General features: G+C 37.8%; 1 protein-coding gene across 1 annotated transcript; it reads right to left on the bottom strand.

The window, feature by feature from the left end:
• Positions 1-25: 25 nt before the first annotated feature.
• On the bottom strand, positions 26-2,194 carry LOC122296879 (disease resistance protein RUN1-like). Its single transcript, XM_043106675.1, has 2 exons — positions 2,101-2,194; positions 26-396 (listed from the first exon to the last, which is right to left on the bottom strand). The coding sequence occupies exons 1-2, from the start codon at positions 2,192-2,194 to the stop codon at positions 26-28; spliced, it is 465 nt and encodes a 154-aa protein (XP_042962609.1).
• Between the last annotated feature and the right edge of the window lie 14,055 nt (positions 2,195-16,249).

The raw sequence follows: 16,249 nt of genomic DNA, 5'->3' as shown, positions 1-16,249 counted from the left end.
GGTTATGTTGTGATGTAATTAGGGACTATAATAGCCCTGTTAAAGCTAGTGGAAGACCATGAGCATATTTTGTTACTTGTTTAGAGAGATCCACATAATCCTTCAACGGTTCATTTTCCTCAAAAGCATACAAGCTAAATAGTTGAAGAGCTTCATTGTCATCCAAAGTCATCACCTTGTATTTTGAATCAACTCTAGAGTTTTCTATTATATGTTGATCTCTTGTTATTATGATGATTCTACTTCCTAAACCAAACCAAGCACGATCACCAGCTAATTTTTCTAGTTGGGACAAGTCATCCACATTATCAAGAATTAGTAAAATCTTTTTAGATCGAAGTTTATGCCACATTACACCAACTCCTCTATCAACATCATTAATATTCAATTTTGTTCCTAAGATATCAGAAAAAAGTGTATTTTGAAACTGAATCAGACCTCCCACTTGTTTTGAAGTTTCTCTAATATTTTTCAAGAAACAACTTCCTTCAAATTGAGAAGAAATCTGGTTATAAATTTCATTTGAAATAGTTGTCTTACCAATTCCACCAATTCTGAATATCCCTATTACATGTATAATATCATTCCTTTCTATACTTAAACGCTAATAAATATCTCGTATACAAGACTCTATCCCAATTGGATGCTTGGCAATGCTTAAAGGTGTTCGGTTTACTATTTTTGAGTTCACCCACAAAATGATTTTTTGGATAAATTTTGACTCATCATCCCTATCAATAAAGTAGAGAAAAAATTTAAAGAGTCAGGCATTTCATAGATAAATGACATATGAATATGATTTGAGTTAAAGTATATATTATTTTTCCTTCCCTAAATCTAAATATTTAATATTAGATTGTGCATTTGTTGTGGTCAGCTTGTTTTGAAGTATATATTATTTCATTCTTTTGTATGTCTTTAATTATAACATACTTTTTAATTAATTCTTTTTCCCATTGTCCATCTGTGCCTTCCTTAAATCTAAAACGTATAATTTAAGAGTATTTGTGCCTTTTCAAATCTACAAACCAATTGAAACTAAAAACCACTACTTTTTTTTTTTTTTTTTTATAGAAAGGCATTTCATTTTTTTTTTTTTTTAAAAAAAAAAAAAAAAACACTACTTATTTAAAGCTATTTTTTATTTCTTGTCATCAGTCCAAATCTTATATATTCTTTATATGACCCAAATAATAAACAATTCCCACCCTTTTCTTAATTATTTTTTCCAACTCTCATTGAACAGTTAATTGATGGATGAAATTCCATATATATATATATATATATTCCTCTATTCGTTAACTTTTGCTTGCAATTCATCAAAAGACGTCACAAAGGGCAAAAAGAAAGAAAATATATGCATTTATTTATTTATTTCATATTCTTCTATTTCTTCAATACACATTATGGGAACGTAATGCCGTAGTAGTAGTAAATATTAAATCCCTGAATCAGAAAGGATTTCTAAATTAATTTTCCTATGTTTTGCATAAAGTTAAATTCCAAAAATAATCATCAAAATAAAATATTTTTCCTTTTGTTGGTATATCATCTCTTTACAAATTTTTCTGATGTCAGATCCTGGATATCTTGTGTTAATTTAATTGCTCCATGATAAATATCTCTATATCATCATATACATGTGCACACAAACATGATATCGGCAAGCTTACCCGATGGCTAAATATTGCAACCCAGACAAATTGGAAACTTCTTCTAAAGCTTCCTTCTAGGATTGCAGCAGAGGCTTTATGTTATCCTCGATTTTCTTTCAAATTTTAGTGAATGCTTCTCCAAATCTTCTTTTTTGTTCTCGTACTTCCGATGGTTTTACCTTAAAGAATATTGGTAGAACAATTTGTTTCATTATTTTCTTATATTCAAGAATCTTCAATAGCTCGTCCAATTAGCACCATCTGGATTTTGTATAGTTTTTAAAGAACACAATGATCGAAATTTGGAACTCTTCAATAGTTTTGAAAATTTCTGACAAAATTTGTTCTCCTCTTTCAAGATCAACGCCATCCATGTAAATCTTGATTCCACTTTGACGCAAAGCATGATTTAGATGAAAAATAAAGTTGTGGCAAACATCTTTACCTCTAAAGCTCAAGAATACATCATTATTCCAAGGACGGATGGAAGGAGATGAAGAGGAAGAAGCTCCTAATTGAAAGGCCATGGAAGACGCCATGCTCTAAATTAAACTCTCAGTGTGCGAGATTACTATTTGCCAAGAGTTCCAATTATAGAGTAGTGTTATCGCAAATAAATAATTATAGAGAAATGCATTAGAGTAGTGTTAAAGTAAAGTCTCAAACTCTCAGCAATAACGTCGACCACTTGATTCAAACGAAGTCCAGATCAAAATGGAAGGAAACTACATTAATAAATAATAATTCACCCATTCGGTTGGTCCAATTTGTCATATTCTTTGTCCATTTGTTTTCAATTTTTCTCCTATCACGGGATAGAACATCCGATCCAAATTTTATAATCCAAATTTAAATGCACAAAAGAATACAATAAAGCTGGTTATTAGTTAATAAGATGTATTACTGTTCATTTAATAAGTCTAAAAGTAAGAATATCGAGTCACCACAGCTCCAATGTCCCTCCTTTACATCGACAAAGACAAGTTCCCAATGGTTGCTAGCTGTGCACCCATTTCAGATGAGGTCAGTACTGTTGCATGCACGTGAGTACTACATATCAATAAGGGTCAAGAATGAAGTCTAAAGTCCATTATTTGGAAATCAATTTATGAGTGCTATGACTTTCATTTGTACCTGCTAAGATAAATAAAACATAAGTGACATCATGTCTAAATTTATGAAACGTGAGATGTATAATACAAATATAACTATAATATACAGAATGAAACATAATAAAAGACATGCTTGAAAATATCATGACATGGTCTCAGCAGAGAAAGAACCAAGCCTCCACCGAAACTCTTATTTCCACAGACTCTGAGCAAATAACAGAATATTCCTCCAGCTCAGCATAAGTTTGTTATGGGGTCATGTCTTTTGTCATTTTGTACAGGTAGTTTTTTATTCCAGAATGATGTAGAATAGATATCGGTTGGTTATTCTATCTATCTTTTGATTCGGTGAAATGGTATTGCTAGAAAGTATATATGTATAGAGGCAGTGTACAGATTTCACCACTGAATGAGAATTACGGAAGTTTTTCCTTCAATTCCTCTGTTCTTTCCTTACGGTTCTTTATCTTCAACATGGTATCAGAGACCCCAAGTTACAAAACCTGAGGTCCTTATTCTCTTTCTTTTTTTTTTTTTTCAGTCATTTCTTCATACAGCTTCACTGCATTTTAATTCTCATTTCATTTCTTCAAAATGACGAAATCTACTTCCATCTCACCTTCTGAAGATCCAAAGAGCCATTTCTACCTACATCATAGTGACAATGCCAACATTGTGGTGATTGTTCCACCTCTTTCTGGCCCAAATTATCTCACATGGAATCGATCATTCACCTTGGCCATCTCTATCAAAAATAAGCTTGGCTTTCTTGATGGAAGCATACCCACACCAAAACTGACCGACCCTTTATATATCCCTTGGTTGCTTTGTAACAACCTTATTTTGTCTTGGCTACTCAACTCGATTTCGAAAGAGATAGCATCCAATGTGCTCTACATCAACTCAGCAAAGGAAGTGTGGGAAAAGCTGAAAACCCATTTTGCTCAACCTAATAATGTGCACATCTATCAGCTTCAGCAACAACTCAGCTCTGTTTTGCAAGGAAATCAAACTGTAAGTGAATATTTCACTCAACTTAATGGGATTTGGGAAGAAATGCATAACTACAGACCTGTCCCGTGTTGCTCATGTGGATTGTGTACTTGCAAAGCCCTTAAATCAATTGGTGATGTCCAAGAGATAGATTGTGTGCTTAAGTTTCTTTTGGGATTAAATGATTCATATGAGCACATTAGAGGTCAAATCATCTTGATGAGTCCGATGCCTTCTTTAGATAAAACTTTTTCTCTAGTTTTACAAGAAGAAAGACAAAGACAAACCAGAAATATGACAGTTCCTTCTCCTGAGGCCTCGGCACTAGCAGTCTATAGTAATCAAACAAAAAGAAAGGAGAAATCTGATATGAGTTGTTTTCATTGTGGGAAGCCTGGACATACCAAGGAAAAATGTTATAGGCTTATAGGATTTCCACCCAATTTTAAGTTCACTAAAGTTAAGCCAAATCATGGTAGTGGGAATTTTTCTTCCACACATTCAGCAAATTAGGTTTTCTCTTAAGCTCAGGAAAAGGGACTACAGGAGAATCCTCAATTGAACCTAACCCAAAATCAAATTCAGAAACTCATGGCTCTAATCAATGGACAGATGTCTCAGCTCAAATCTAATGACTCAGTTTCAGTTCAGACCACTACTCAACCTCAAAAATTGTCCACTGACAACATTCCTTCCCCTGTTGCACACTCCAACATGGCTGGTATAATTTCTTTTCCTTCTCACATTTCTATTGATCATGATACATTTGTTCTTGGCATTCATCAACACAACTGCTTATCTGTTATGCATAAACATTTTCCTAAAACTGTCAAAGCACCTTGGATCATTGATACTGGTGCCACAGACCATATGGTCTATTCCACCTCCTTCTTTAGCTCTATCACCTGTTCCACCAAGGCATTAGTCAAGTTACCAAATGGATCTCATGCTGAGGCAACTCATATTGGCACCGTACATCTCTCAAACAACATTGTGCTCACTGGTGTCCTTTGCGTACCTTTCTTTTCTTTTAATCTCCTTTCAGCTAGCAAGCTCACTCATGAATCCTCTCTATGTCTTGTTTTCTTGGGTTAATTTTGTTTTATACATGTCCTATCTTCATGGACGACGATTGGGCTTGCTAAAATCCAGCATGGTCTTTATTTTCTTCTTCCCAGCACTCTTTAAACCAAGGCTGTAAATCAAGCAACTTCCAACAACTTGAATGTTTTTCCTCTTTCCTCCAATCCTCGCTTCTACAGTGTTGTGACACAACAAGATTTCAACATTTGGCATCTTAGGCTAGGACATTTGTCTTATCAGAGACTTAGATCAATTCAGTCTATTCCTTTTGATGCTAAATGTAATGCTTCTTCAGATTGTAATGTTTGTCATTTGGCAAAACAGAAACGAACTTCCTTTCAATTAAGTAGTTCTTGCACTTTCTCAAATTTTGATTTAATCCATTGTGACATTTGGGGACCTTACTCTCAATCATCTCTACAAGGCCATCATTATTTTCTCACCATTGTCGATGATCATAGTCGAATAACTTGGGTGTTTTTAATGAAATTCAAATCTGAAACCAAACAGCTTCTACAGAATTTCATTCTCATGGCACAAACTCAATTCAATTCCAAAATAAAGAAAATCAGGACAGATAATGGAATGGAATTTCACATGCCTAGCTTTTATGATTCTCATGGCATTCAACATAAAAAATCATGTGTTTACACTCCACAACAAAATGAAGTTGTGGAGAGAAAACATCAGCATCTTCTTAACGTTGCCCGAGCACTTCTTTCCAAGCCTCCCTTCCAATCAAGTTTTGGGGAGATGCCATTTTGACAGCAACTTACCTCATAAATAGAACTCCCACTCCTCTCTTGGGCAACAAATCTCCCTATGAGATTTTTTTCTCCTCACCACCTTCTTATAACCATTTGAGAGTCTTTGGATGCCTTTGTTTTGTATCCAACCTAAAGCACAACAGAACCAAATTTGACCCAAGAGCTATGAGATGCATTTTTATAGGTTATCCTGCTAGTGTTAAAGGCTATAAAGTGTATAATTTAGATACCCATACAACCTTTATTTCACGTGATGTTCACTTCATTGAGTCTACCTTTCCCTTTCATTTCCCACATTCTATTCAACCTTCCTCTCATTCAGGCCTGGTTGTCCAACCAGAATTGTCAGATTTTCATTCTCCCCTCATCACAGCTGATTCATCTACTGATTCTTTAGAACAACATGTTCAATCTCCAGCTCCCTCTAATCTTCCTTCTAGTCCTCCTTTAATTGATTCAAACCTCACAGCTCTAGAATCTGATTCTTCCTCATTTACTCCAACTTTAGAACATGATTCACCCATTGTTCCAAGAAGATCTAATCGACCAAGGAACACTCCATCCTATTTACAAGATTATCATTGTAATCTTGCTTCTCGGGTCCCTACTTCTACATCATCCAACTCTTCCACTCCATATCCTCTCACTAATCACATCACATATAATCAGCTATCATCATCTCATCGAGCATATGCATTATCCCTCTCACTCATGCATGAACCAACTCATATGAGGAAGCTGTCACCTCTGACCATTGGAAAGTTGCCATGAGATCTGAAATTGATGCCCTTGAAACCAATAACACCTGGTCCATCACTACTTTACCTCCTGGAAAGAAAACAGTTGGCTGTAAGTATGTATACAAGGTGAAGCTAAAATCTAATGGGACCATTGACAAGCATAAGGCTAGGTTGGTGGCAAAGGGATACACTCAAAGAGAGAGTTTTGACTACCAAGAGACATTCAGTCCAGTAGCAAAACTGACCACGGTTCGACTCTTTCTTGCTTTGGCAGCAGTTCACAAATGGCATTTGGCCCAACTTGATGTACAAAATGCTTTTTTAAATGGGGACCTCACAGAAGAAATATACATGGATTTGCCACCAGGTTATGTGGTTTAGGGGGAGTCTTAGCAGCAAGGAAGGCTGGTCTGCAGGTTGCACAAGTCACTCTACGGCTTGAAGCAAGCTTCTAGGAAGTGGAACTCAAAGTTCACTGCTGCTTTGCTGTCCATTGGGTTTGACCAATCCAAATCTGATTACTCACTATTCACTGAAAATTATCAGCATGGTTTTACAGCCCTCTTGGTTTATGTTGACGACATAATAGTGGGGAGCAGCAATTTAGTTACCATAAACCATATCAAAGAATTCCTTCATAGCCAATTCAAGATTAAGGATCTCGGGTTCTTGAAGTTTTTCTTGGGGATAGAAGTTGCAAGAACAGCAGCTGGAATCCACATATGTCAGAGAAAGTATACATTGGAGATCTTAGAAGATGCAGGATTGCTTGGTTGTAAACCAGCTAGCACTCCAATTGAATCAAACGATAAACTTGCACACTCTTCTACTGACATATTGACAGATGTTACAAGCTATCGAAGGTTGATTGGAAGGCTCATTTACTTAACAATTAGCAGACCAGATATCACTTATGTCGTGAGTGTTCTTAGTCAATTCATGGACAAACCATCTCAGACTCATTGCACCATGCTCATCGGATTTTGAGGTATTTAAAGGGTTCAATTGGTCAGGGTCTCTTCTTCTCAGCTAGTTCTTCTTTACACCTCAAAGCATACAGTGATTTGGATTGGGCAGCATGCCCTGAAACTCGAAGGTCAGTTACTGGTTTTTGCATCTTTCTTGGGGACTCTTTAGTGAGTTGGAAATCCAAGAAACAGGCAACGATATCTCGATCTTTTGCTGAGGCAGAGTATCGAGCACTTGCTTACACTTGTTGTGAAGTTGTTTGGATAATTACTCTCTTAAAAGACTTCAATGTAAAGCACACACAACCAGCACTGCTGTATTGTGACAATCAAGCTGCTATTCATCTTACCAAGAACCCCATTTTTCACGAAAGGACAAAGCACATAGAGATAGATTGCCATTTTATTCGAGGGAAGGTAGCTGCTGGTGTGATTATTCCAGTTCATGTTGGCTCTAAATTCCAATTAGCTGACATCTTCACAAAAGCTTTGTCCACAGCACAGTTTCATTTTTTACTGTCCAAGATGGGCATTCTAAACATATATGCCCATCTTGAGGGGGAGTCTCAGCAGAGAAAGAACCAAGCCTCCACCGAAACTCTCATTTCCACAGACTCTGAGCAAATAACAGAATATTCCTCCAGCTCAGCATAAGTTTGTTATGGGGTCATGGATTTTGTCATTTTGTACATGTAGTTTTTTATTGCAGAATTATGTAGAATAGATATAGGTTGGTTATTCTATCTATCTTTTGATTGGGTGAAATGGTATTGCTAGAAAGTATATATGTATAGAGGCAGTGTACAGATTTCACCACTGAATGAGAATTACGGAAGTTTTTCCTTCAATTCCTCTGTTCTTTCCTCACGGTTCTTTATCTTCAACACGTAATACGTGAATATTGGCTTCCAAAGAACTCATTTTAATAATATTATATATAACTAGCTAATGTATGATAATCATAATTTTAAGGTGGTTACTAATTATATATTTCTTCAATATTGTCCAATTGTTGACCTATAATAAGGCTTTGTTAGCTAAGTAGGTTTGGAGGCTGTTGCAAGAACCTTCCTCTTTAGTGACTCAGATCTTTAAACACAGGCATTTTAAACACGACTATGTTTGTGAGTTCCAATGCTCTTTTAACAAGATCGATTTGGTCCAAAAGCAAATTAGTGATGGTCTAAAACAGAGCAATGTCCAAAACACTGAAACAGGGCATAAAGAAGCAAGCTAATTTTGGAAGGGATACCATGAACTTGTCTACAAAATGTTGCACGCACATTGATACAATGCCGACTACAGATGAAGTCTATTTGGGATGCAACATGCAAGATTCCCCACTTTTTGCATGACTGCCGGCTAGCTCCAAATTGAGGTAAATCAAACAATTTATGTCTCAGTTTCCAACATATACGAGAGAGAGAGAGAGAGAGAGAGAGAGAGAGAGAGAGAGAGAGAGAGAGAGAGAGAGAGAGAGAGAGAGAGAGAGAGAGAGAGAGAGAGAACTTAACAACGTCTCAATTTTTATGAGTTGGCTACATTATATCTGTACAAAAGAGTGAACCACCATTTGATAACAAGAATAGTCTTTTTGTTTAATTATAATTTTATGCGCTTCAACGTGATTAATTCATTCTGAAAGCATAGTACTAGAAATTGATAATAAAACTAATGGTTTAATTTACTGGTCGTGTGTCTTTTAAAAAGAAATTCGTTTTGAAAATCAAAAGACTCCTATTTATTTTTTAAAAACTAACCCAAGATCAATTGCATGTAATAGCATGGATCCCAATCATATTCATCAAAAGCTGAATTTTTCTCTCTATCTTTCCATCTATCTAGACTGAAAATAAAATTTTATAAAGAGTTTTGTTACATATAGTCACTTTTACATATTTTTTGTAGACTTCACTGATATGATTGGCCAAAATATTTATTTTATATTAAAAAATAACGCAACAAATCATATTAATGGAATGCAAAAAGGAGTATGCAAAAGTACTAGTGAGAACTGCTACAAAAACAAAGAAATTACACAAAAGTAAACCCACAAATTGATGTGACTTCCTGGAATCCATTAAATCTGCTTTATAATAAAAGTAATTTTACAATCTGACGCACTATATCAAGCCACATAAGTTTGTGTGTTTACTTTTATGTAATCTTTTTGTAGTTAAAGTATTTTTCAAAGTAATAACTACACATAGAAGTTTTTATTTATAAATAGGTGCCAATGAACCAATGTTAACTACCCCTAAAATCGAGTCTTGTTATAGAAAATATACATTAGGAATGTTTTAAATGAATTTCCTGCATGCATGAATTTTAGACTTTTGGAATTGCCTGACATGTGAGGATTAAAGATTTATCACGTCATGTACCTACTCCAACATGAAGTACAAATTTAAATGAAGTTGCGTGGGAAGTTTCTTGGTCAAATGACATTATCAGCGTGGGGAAGTTGGGTGGGAAGTTTCTTGGTAAGCCAAATTGCAATACCCAAGCACTCACACGGTTTTGAACTGATCAAGTCCGTCCACATGATAAAACAAAGATCCATATTTTTTTTTTTTGAAATAACCTCTGTTTGTATTCATATCAGTAAAGTATCAATTGTTTACAGATTTTGTCATCTATAACTTTCTGTTTACAAGCAGGTGGGACACATTCCATCCACACCCTTTCCTCTTCTATGTTCAGACCCATCTTAGCAAGACTATGAGCCACTTGGTTACATTCCCTGTGAATAAAGCTCAGCTTCCATCCATTGTAGCTCCTAATGGTTTTCTGCAGATCCCCAACAACTTGGCCTTCCCACGATTCATCTTCTTCTTCTCTGTTTACTCTCTCCACAACCTGCTGTGCATCCCCTTCAAACCATACAGAAAAACATCCTAGCTCCTTGCACAATTCCAAAGCTCTATCTAGAGCTTTACATTCAGCCATAAAAGGAGAGGCGAAATCCATGATTTTTGCACTTAAAGACAAAAGTACATCCCCTCTAGAGTCCCTCATTACCACCCCTATTCCAATTCTTCTTTCTTTTTGTTCTACAGCTGCATCAAAGTTCACTTTAACAAAAGGTTCCTCAGGTTTCTGCCACACCATTTCTCTGTTAGCTTTGTTCTTTTTCTTCTCACCAGTTTTACCATTACTTTGCACCTGTTGAAAATCCTCCAAACTGACCAAAGCTCTTTTCAAAACACTGGTTGGACTGCAGAATTTATTTTCAAATACCCAAGCATTCCTTCTATGCCATATCGACTGCATAATGGCCACCACCTTTTCCACATCTGTTTGAGGCAATTCCCTTTCCATTAGCCTCCAAAGGTCTTCAAATTCCCTACCATTCGAGCTCCATTTGTGCACTGGACTGCCCTCTTCTGCCCATACATCAGTAGAAGCAGGGCAGGACCACAAAGCATGCCCTATTTCTTCCTCTTCTTGAAGGCAGACTGGGCATATCGAGTCCTCTACCACTCTTTTTTTATATAAACTCAGCTTAGTTGGCAAAATATTGTGAAGGGCCCTCCACATCAAATGCTTCCACTTCCCTGGAACTTGTAGAGACCAAACACTCTTCCACCTCTCCCCCTCTCTCACAGGACTTGAAGCTTGTCCTTGCATCTCTTTATATCTTTGAATTTCAGCATGGTATGCACTTTTCACAGTGTACTTACCATCCTTTGTCAAGCCCCAAATCATTTTATCAGAAGCCCCCATTTTACTGAGAGGGATAGCACATATGACAGCTGCTTCCTCTTTACTAAAGACCTCACTGACCAACTTATAGTTCCAGTTTCTTGTCCCATCATCAACCAATTCACACACCCTTGCTTAAGGACTTAGTACCCTTACTGGAGATTGGACAGAAAAGGAGCTAGGTACAGGCAACCACTTTTGACCCCAAATCCGTATATCCTTTCCATTTCCCACCCTCCATCTCATACCATTCCTTACTACTTCTTGTACTGACCACAAGCTTCTCCATATATATGATGGCATACTACCCAACTTCGCCTCAATAAAATTTTCTTCCCTAAAATACTTCTCTTTAAAGATTTTTGCAACCAATGAGTCTTCCCTTTTCATTAGTCTCCACCCTTGTTTTGCCAGCATTGCTTTATTAAAAGTCTCCATATCCCTAAAACTGAGACCACCCATATTTTTAGATTCCCCCAACTTCATCCAACTTTTCCAATGTATACCTGCCTCCTTCTTGCCTTGTTTCCACCAGAATCTTGCCATAATTGTCTCAATATCTTCACACAGTTTTTTAGGCAATTTAAACACACTCATAGAGTATGTTGGTATAGCTTGAAGCACTGCCTTGATCATTATTTCTTTCCCTGCTTTGGATAGAAACATGCTTTTCCAGTTCTGAATTTTTTGCCAAACTCTCTCTTTGATCCCTTGAAAGGTTCTATACTTTGCCCTTCCAACCATTGCTGGAAGACCAAGATATTTTTCATAACTATCACATCCAGTTGCCCCTATCTCCTTCACCACTTCATCTTGCACTGGTTTCTTGACATTGGAGCTGAACATGATTGTTGTTTTCTGCTTATTAATGGTTTGGCCAGATGCTAACTCATAGTGGCCCAGAATACCATCAATTCTCTTCCACTCCTCAATTTTGGCTCTACAAAAAATTACACAGTCGTCTGCAAACATAAGATGGTTAATCTTAGTTCCCCCTCTTACTGCTGAAACACCTCTGATCTGACCCTTCTGTTCTGCACTATTCAGTAACAGACTTAGCCCCTCTGCACAAATCAGAAAAAGGTAAGGGGATAATGGGTCCCCTTGCCTTAGACCTCGAGAGGGCTTTATATGCATCCCAACCATACCATTTACAATGACTGAGTAGGTAACTGAGCTCACACAATTCATTAGCAGCTTTGTCATCTTCTCTCCAAATCCCAACTTCAACAACATTCCATTTAGAAAAACCCACTCAACTCTGTCATAAGCCTTTGCCATATCCAGTTTCACAGCCATACAACCAGTTCTTCCCTTTTTCCTAGTCTTCATGGAGTGTAACAACTCATAAGCAATCATTATATTGTCAGAAATTAACCTTCCAGGGATGAATGCACTCTGGTTCAGAGATATACAGCCTTGCAACACCTCTTTCACCCTATTTGCTAGCACCTTTGAAATGAGTTTGTAAAACACATTACAAAGGCTTATTGGTCGAAAATCCCTTACTGAGTTAGGTGTTTTCACCTTAGGGATTAAAGCAATCAGTGTATGATTAATTCCAACCCTCATGTCCCCACCATTTAAAAAATCTATAACAGCCTCACAAACCTCCCTACCAACCACCTCCCAATGTGTTTTATAAAACCCCACTCCAAATCCATCAGGACCAGGTGATTTTAAAGAAGACATTTGTTTTAAAGCCCTTTTCACTTCCTCTGGTTGAAACTGTCTCTCCATTCTTTTTCTCTTTTCACTATCAATTTTCAACTCCACCCCACCAATACAGGCCTCTACTTGCTCTATTGTAGGGTTTGAGGAAGTATAAATCCCACAAAAGTATTCCCTGAAAGCCTTTTCAATCTGTTCCCAGCCCTGCACCACATTCCCCTCCATATCATCAATCTTTACAATTGTACTTTTCCTTCTTCTTTGAGAAGCACACAAGTGGAAGAACCTTGTATTTCTGTCTCCCTGTTGTAACCAGTGTCTCTTAGCTCTAATCTTCCATCTCAAATTCTCTCTTTCCAACAACTCCTCCACTTCCTTACTTTTTGCTTTAATTAAAGAGAGCTGTACATTCTCTTCCTTCTCCTGTAATTTCTTTAGTTCAGCCAATTTTTCTGTTAATTCTTTCTCTGCCCCCTTAAACCTCTTTTTACTCCATTGACTCAAAGCCCCCCTACACACCCTGCCAACTTATTTTGAACTTTTTCTTGTGGCCCCATCCTTCTTCTACCTCTCTCCCATACTTCCTTCACTACCTCCCTACACCCTTCCCCCACATCCCAACTTATCTCATATTTAAAGGAATGACCTCTTCTTACCCCTCCCCTTCTTATTTCCCAGTTTGCAGTAAGTAACACTGGGCTGTGATCTGAGCATACAGCAGGCAATATATCCACTTTCAACTCCACAAACTTACTTCTCCAACTATTATTAGCAACCATACGATCTAGCCTCTCTCTGATGACAGATCCATCCTCATGCCCATTGCACCATGTGAATTTACTTCCCCTCCATCCCAAGTCAGTTAGAGAACCCTCTTCTAATACCCTTCTAAATGCCTCCATATGTTCCTCCCTCCTATCCCTTCCCCCTTGCTTCTCACTATTACATAAAATCTCATTAAAATCCCCCACTACCAACCACCCCTTAAGTTGCCCAGGATTAAAAGATGACAAAAGATCCCAAGATCCTTGCCTTTTATTCGAATCTGGATGCCCATAAAAGGCAGTAAGTAACCACTTGTTTCCCCCATCCCCATCATCAATCCAACAATTGATGTGTCTATGGGAAAAATTGATCAACTCCACCCTTTCTTCTACCCTCCACAGCAGTAGAAGACCCCCACTAAAACCCCTCGAATCCACCCCTACACAACCCTCAAAACCCATTTTCTTCAACAATATACTCCCTTTATTTACTGACATCCTAGTCTCAATCAAAAAAACAATATCAGGCCTAGTTTCCCTTATTGTTACATAAAGGGATTGAACTGTTCGAGGGTTGCCCAACCCTTGACAGTTCCAACTTAAGATTTTCATGGCTGTTGGCGGGGCTGCCTCACAGCCTCCGCCAATACATTTGATACCTCAGCCATTCTTCCCCCTTTTTCAGCTTTAATTTTTTTCAGACCCCTCACACTACCTCCCTCTTCTATCCCTTCTCCCAGTAGTTTCCTCTTAGAAGTTTTCAGCACCTCAGGAAGCAGGCTGTAACCTTTTTCCCTTGCCCTCCTCTTCCATCTCCCCCCATAAATAGTTTCATTCACATCTTCTCCATCAATATTTTTTAAATTTTTTCCCCCCTCAATTTCTTTCACCACTTCTCTACTCCTACTCTGCATTCCTTCTGCATCTCCCTGCTCTCCTCCTCCCTTTTGCATCAAGATTAGTTCACCCATACCCACCTCCTTATTACTTACTTCAGGCCCCTTAAACTCTCCTTCTTCTTCTTCTTCATAACTCGAATTTTCAACACCCATTTTTTCCTTCCCAACCTCCCTCACCACTTCCACCTCCCTTCTATTCTCATAAAGACTATCTTCATCTTTCTCACCCCCTCCTTTTACCCCTCTTTCTTCACTCATAGCCCCCCTCACCATCCCCTCTTCCCCATTTTCCCCCTCCTTCTCACTCACCTCCTTACCCCATCTATCTCTCCCTTCCATATTCTCACTACTCCCCTGATAAAAACTATCTCTATTCTTTCTAAAAGAGTCACTTCTCCAGGAAGCTCCCCTAATAGTTTTTTCTGCCCGAAGCCATGCCCCAAACTGAGGCCCCTCTCCCCTTCCCCCTCTTATCTTACAACAACCAGATCCATCATGAACCATAAGCCCACATTCAAAACACAATCGAGGCAGTTTTTCATATTTAAAACTCACCCACACCTTCTTACCTTCCATAGCAACCATGCGCCCTCTTGTGATAGCTTGCTGGATTGGGATCTCAATTCGCACTCTCAGTGAGCTACCCCATCCAATGCCATCCTCAAGAACATCGACCTCTACAACCCTGCCCACTGTACTACCAATCATCCTCCCACTCTCTTCATTCATGCTTCCCAATGGTAAGTTCAGCATTCTGATCCAGAACACTTCAGTGTCAAACACTATTGACTGTGCTTGAGCCAATCCATCAAACAGTTTGAGAGCAAAGAGATGGTTATCAAATAACCATGGCCGGCCATCCATCACTCTATCCTTATCTGCGTGTGTGGAGAAAGTGATGATAAACGTGTTTGGCCCAATCTCATGGAACCTTGCCGGCTTGCTCACCCTCCAGATTTTCCCCATCGTGGATTCCACAAATTCCCTCCCAATCTGTCTATCGATCCAGATCTTCCCAACCAGGCTCTTCCCTCCCTTCTCTCGCATCCTTTCCTCCATTCCACCAAGCTCAATTAGTGAGCTCTCCTTCTCCGTCAGCCTGAGGTTCTCCCACATTCCTTCCAGCCCCTCCATACCTTCCCCCGCCGGTAGCACTCTTCCTGCCGTAACTGCCATAACAGAATTTCCCACGCTAAACTCCACCTCTAACAGAAAGCTAGAGAGGATACTCTTTTCCCTCGGGTTCCACTTTTTAAACATACCAAAGATCCATATTGAATACACATGATTAGGATTGTTCTAATGACTTAATTTTCTGTATGAACTTTAGACTATTAATTGGGATATCTTGATGACGTGGGAGCATTGAAGATTTATCACGTCAAAGGAAAAGACGTTGGCCCCAAAACTTAAATATGATCATGCTGTAACAGTAGCTATATATGGCTGATGACGTCGAAAGAACTTTATTTAATTATTTTTTTAAAGATCTTGCTAAATTGAGATATAAAATTTGCATTGAGATCTCATTTAAGTTGTTATATTAAATATAAATTCAAAAAAACTTTATTTAAAGATTTGAGTTTTTCTACTTTCAAACGAATTTGCATACCGATTTGCGTACCAATATTGCTATATTCATATTCAAAATTTAAATTGACACAATTTTCATTAAAATCTGACTTTTTGACCAAACACATTGGATGGATGCGAGTATTGGTATGTAGGATTACTTATAATCAGATTTTTCCAATTATGAATACTTAAATTTTACATTAAACCTCAATTTGTATTGAGCCGCCCCCAGCTAATTCTTAGAACATTGCTGCTAGAAGCGAGTCAAGGGACGTTACACTGGAGTTGTTTTAAGCGTCTCTTTCCAATTTATCTCA

This window comes from Carya illinoinensis, chromosome 15, assembly GCF_018687715.1.
Source record: "Carya illinoinensis cultivar Pawnee chromosome 15, C.illinoinensisPawnee_v1, whole genome shotgun sequence".
NCBI classification, from domain to species: Eukaryota; Viridiplantae; Streptophyta; class Magnoliopsida; order Fagales; family Juglandaceae; genus Carya; species Carya illinoinensis.
This window is presented reverse-complemented; position numbering and strand designations above follow the sequence as displayed.

What these genes read in the sequence shown, in the direction of transcription:
- LOC122296879 (XM_043106675.1), bottom strand. Translation starts at nt 2,194, where the DNA reads ATGGCGTCTTCCATGGCCTTTCAATTAGGAGCTTCTTCCTCTTCATCT. An exon ending in TGTATTCTTGAGCTTTAGAG is followed by an intron (nt 397 to 2,100) that starts GTAAAGATGTTT and finishes CTGATATCTTAG; the next exon opens with GAACAAAATTGAATATTAAT.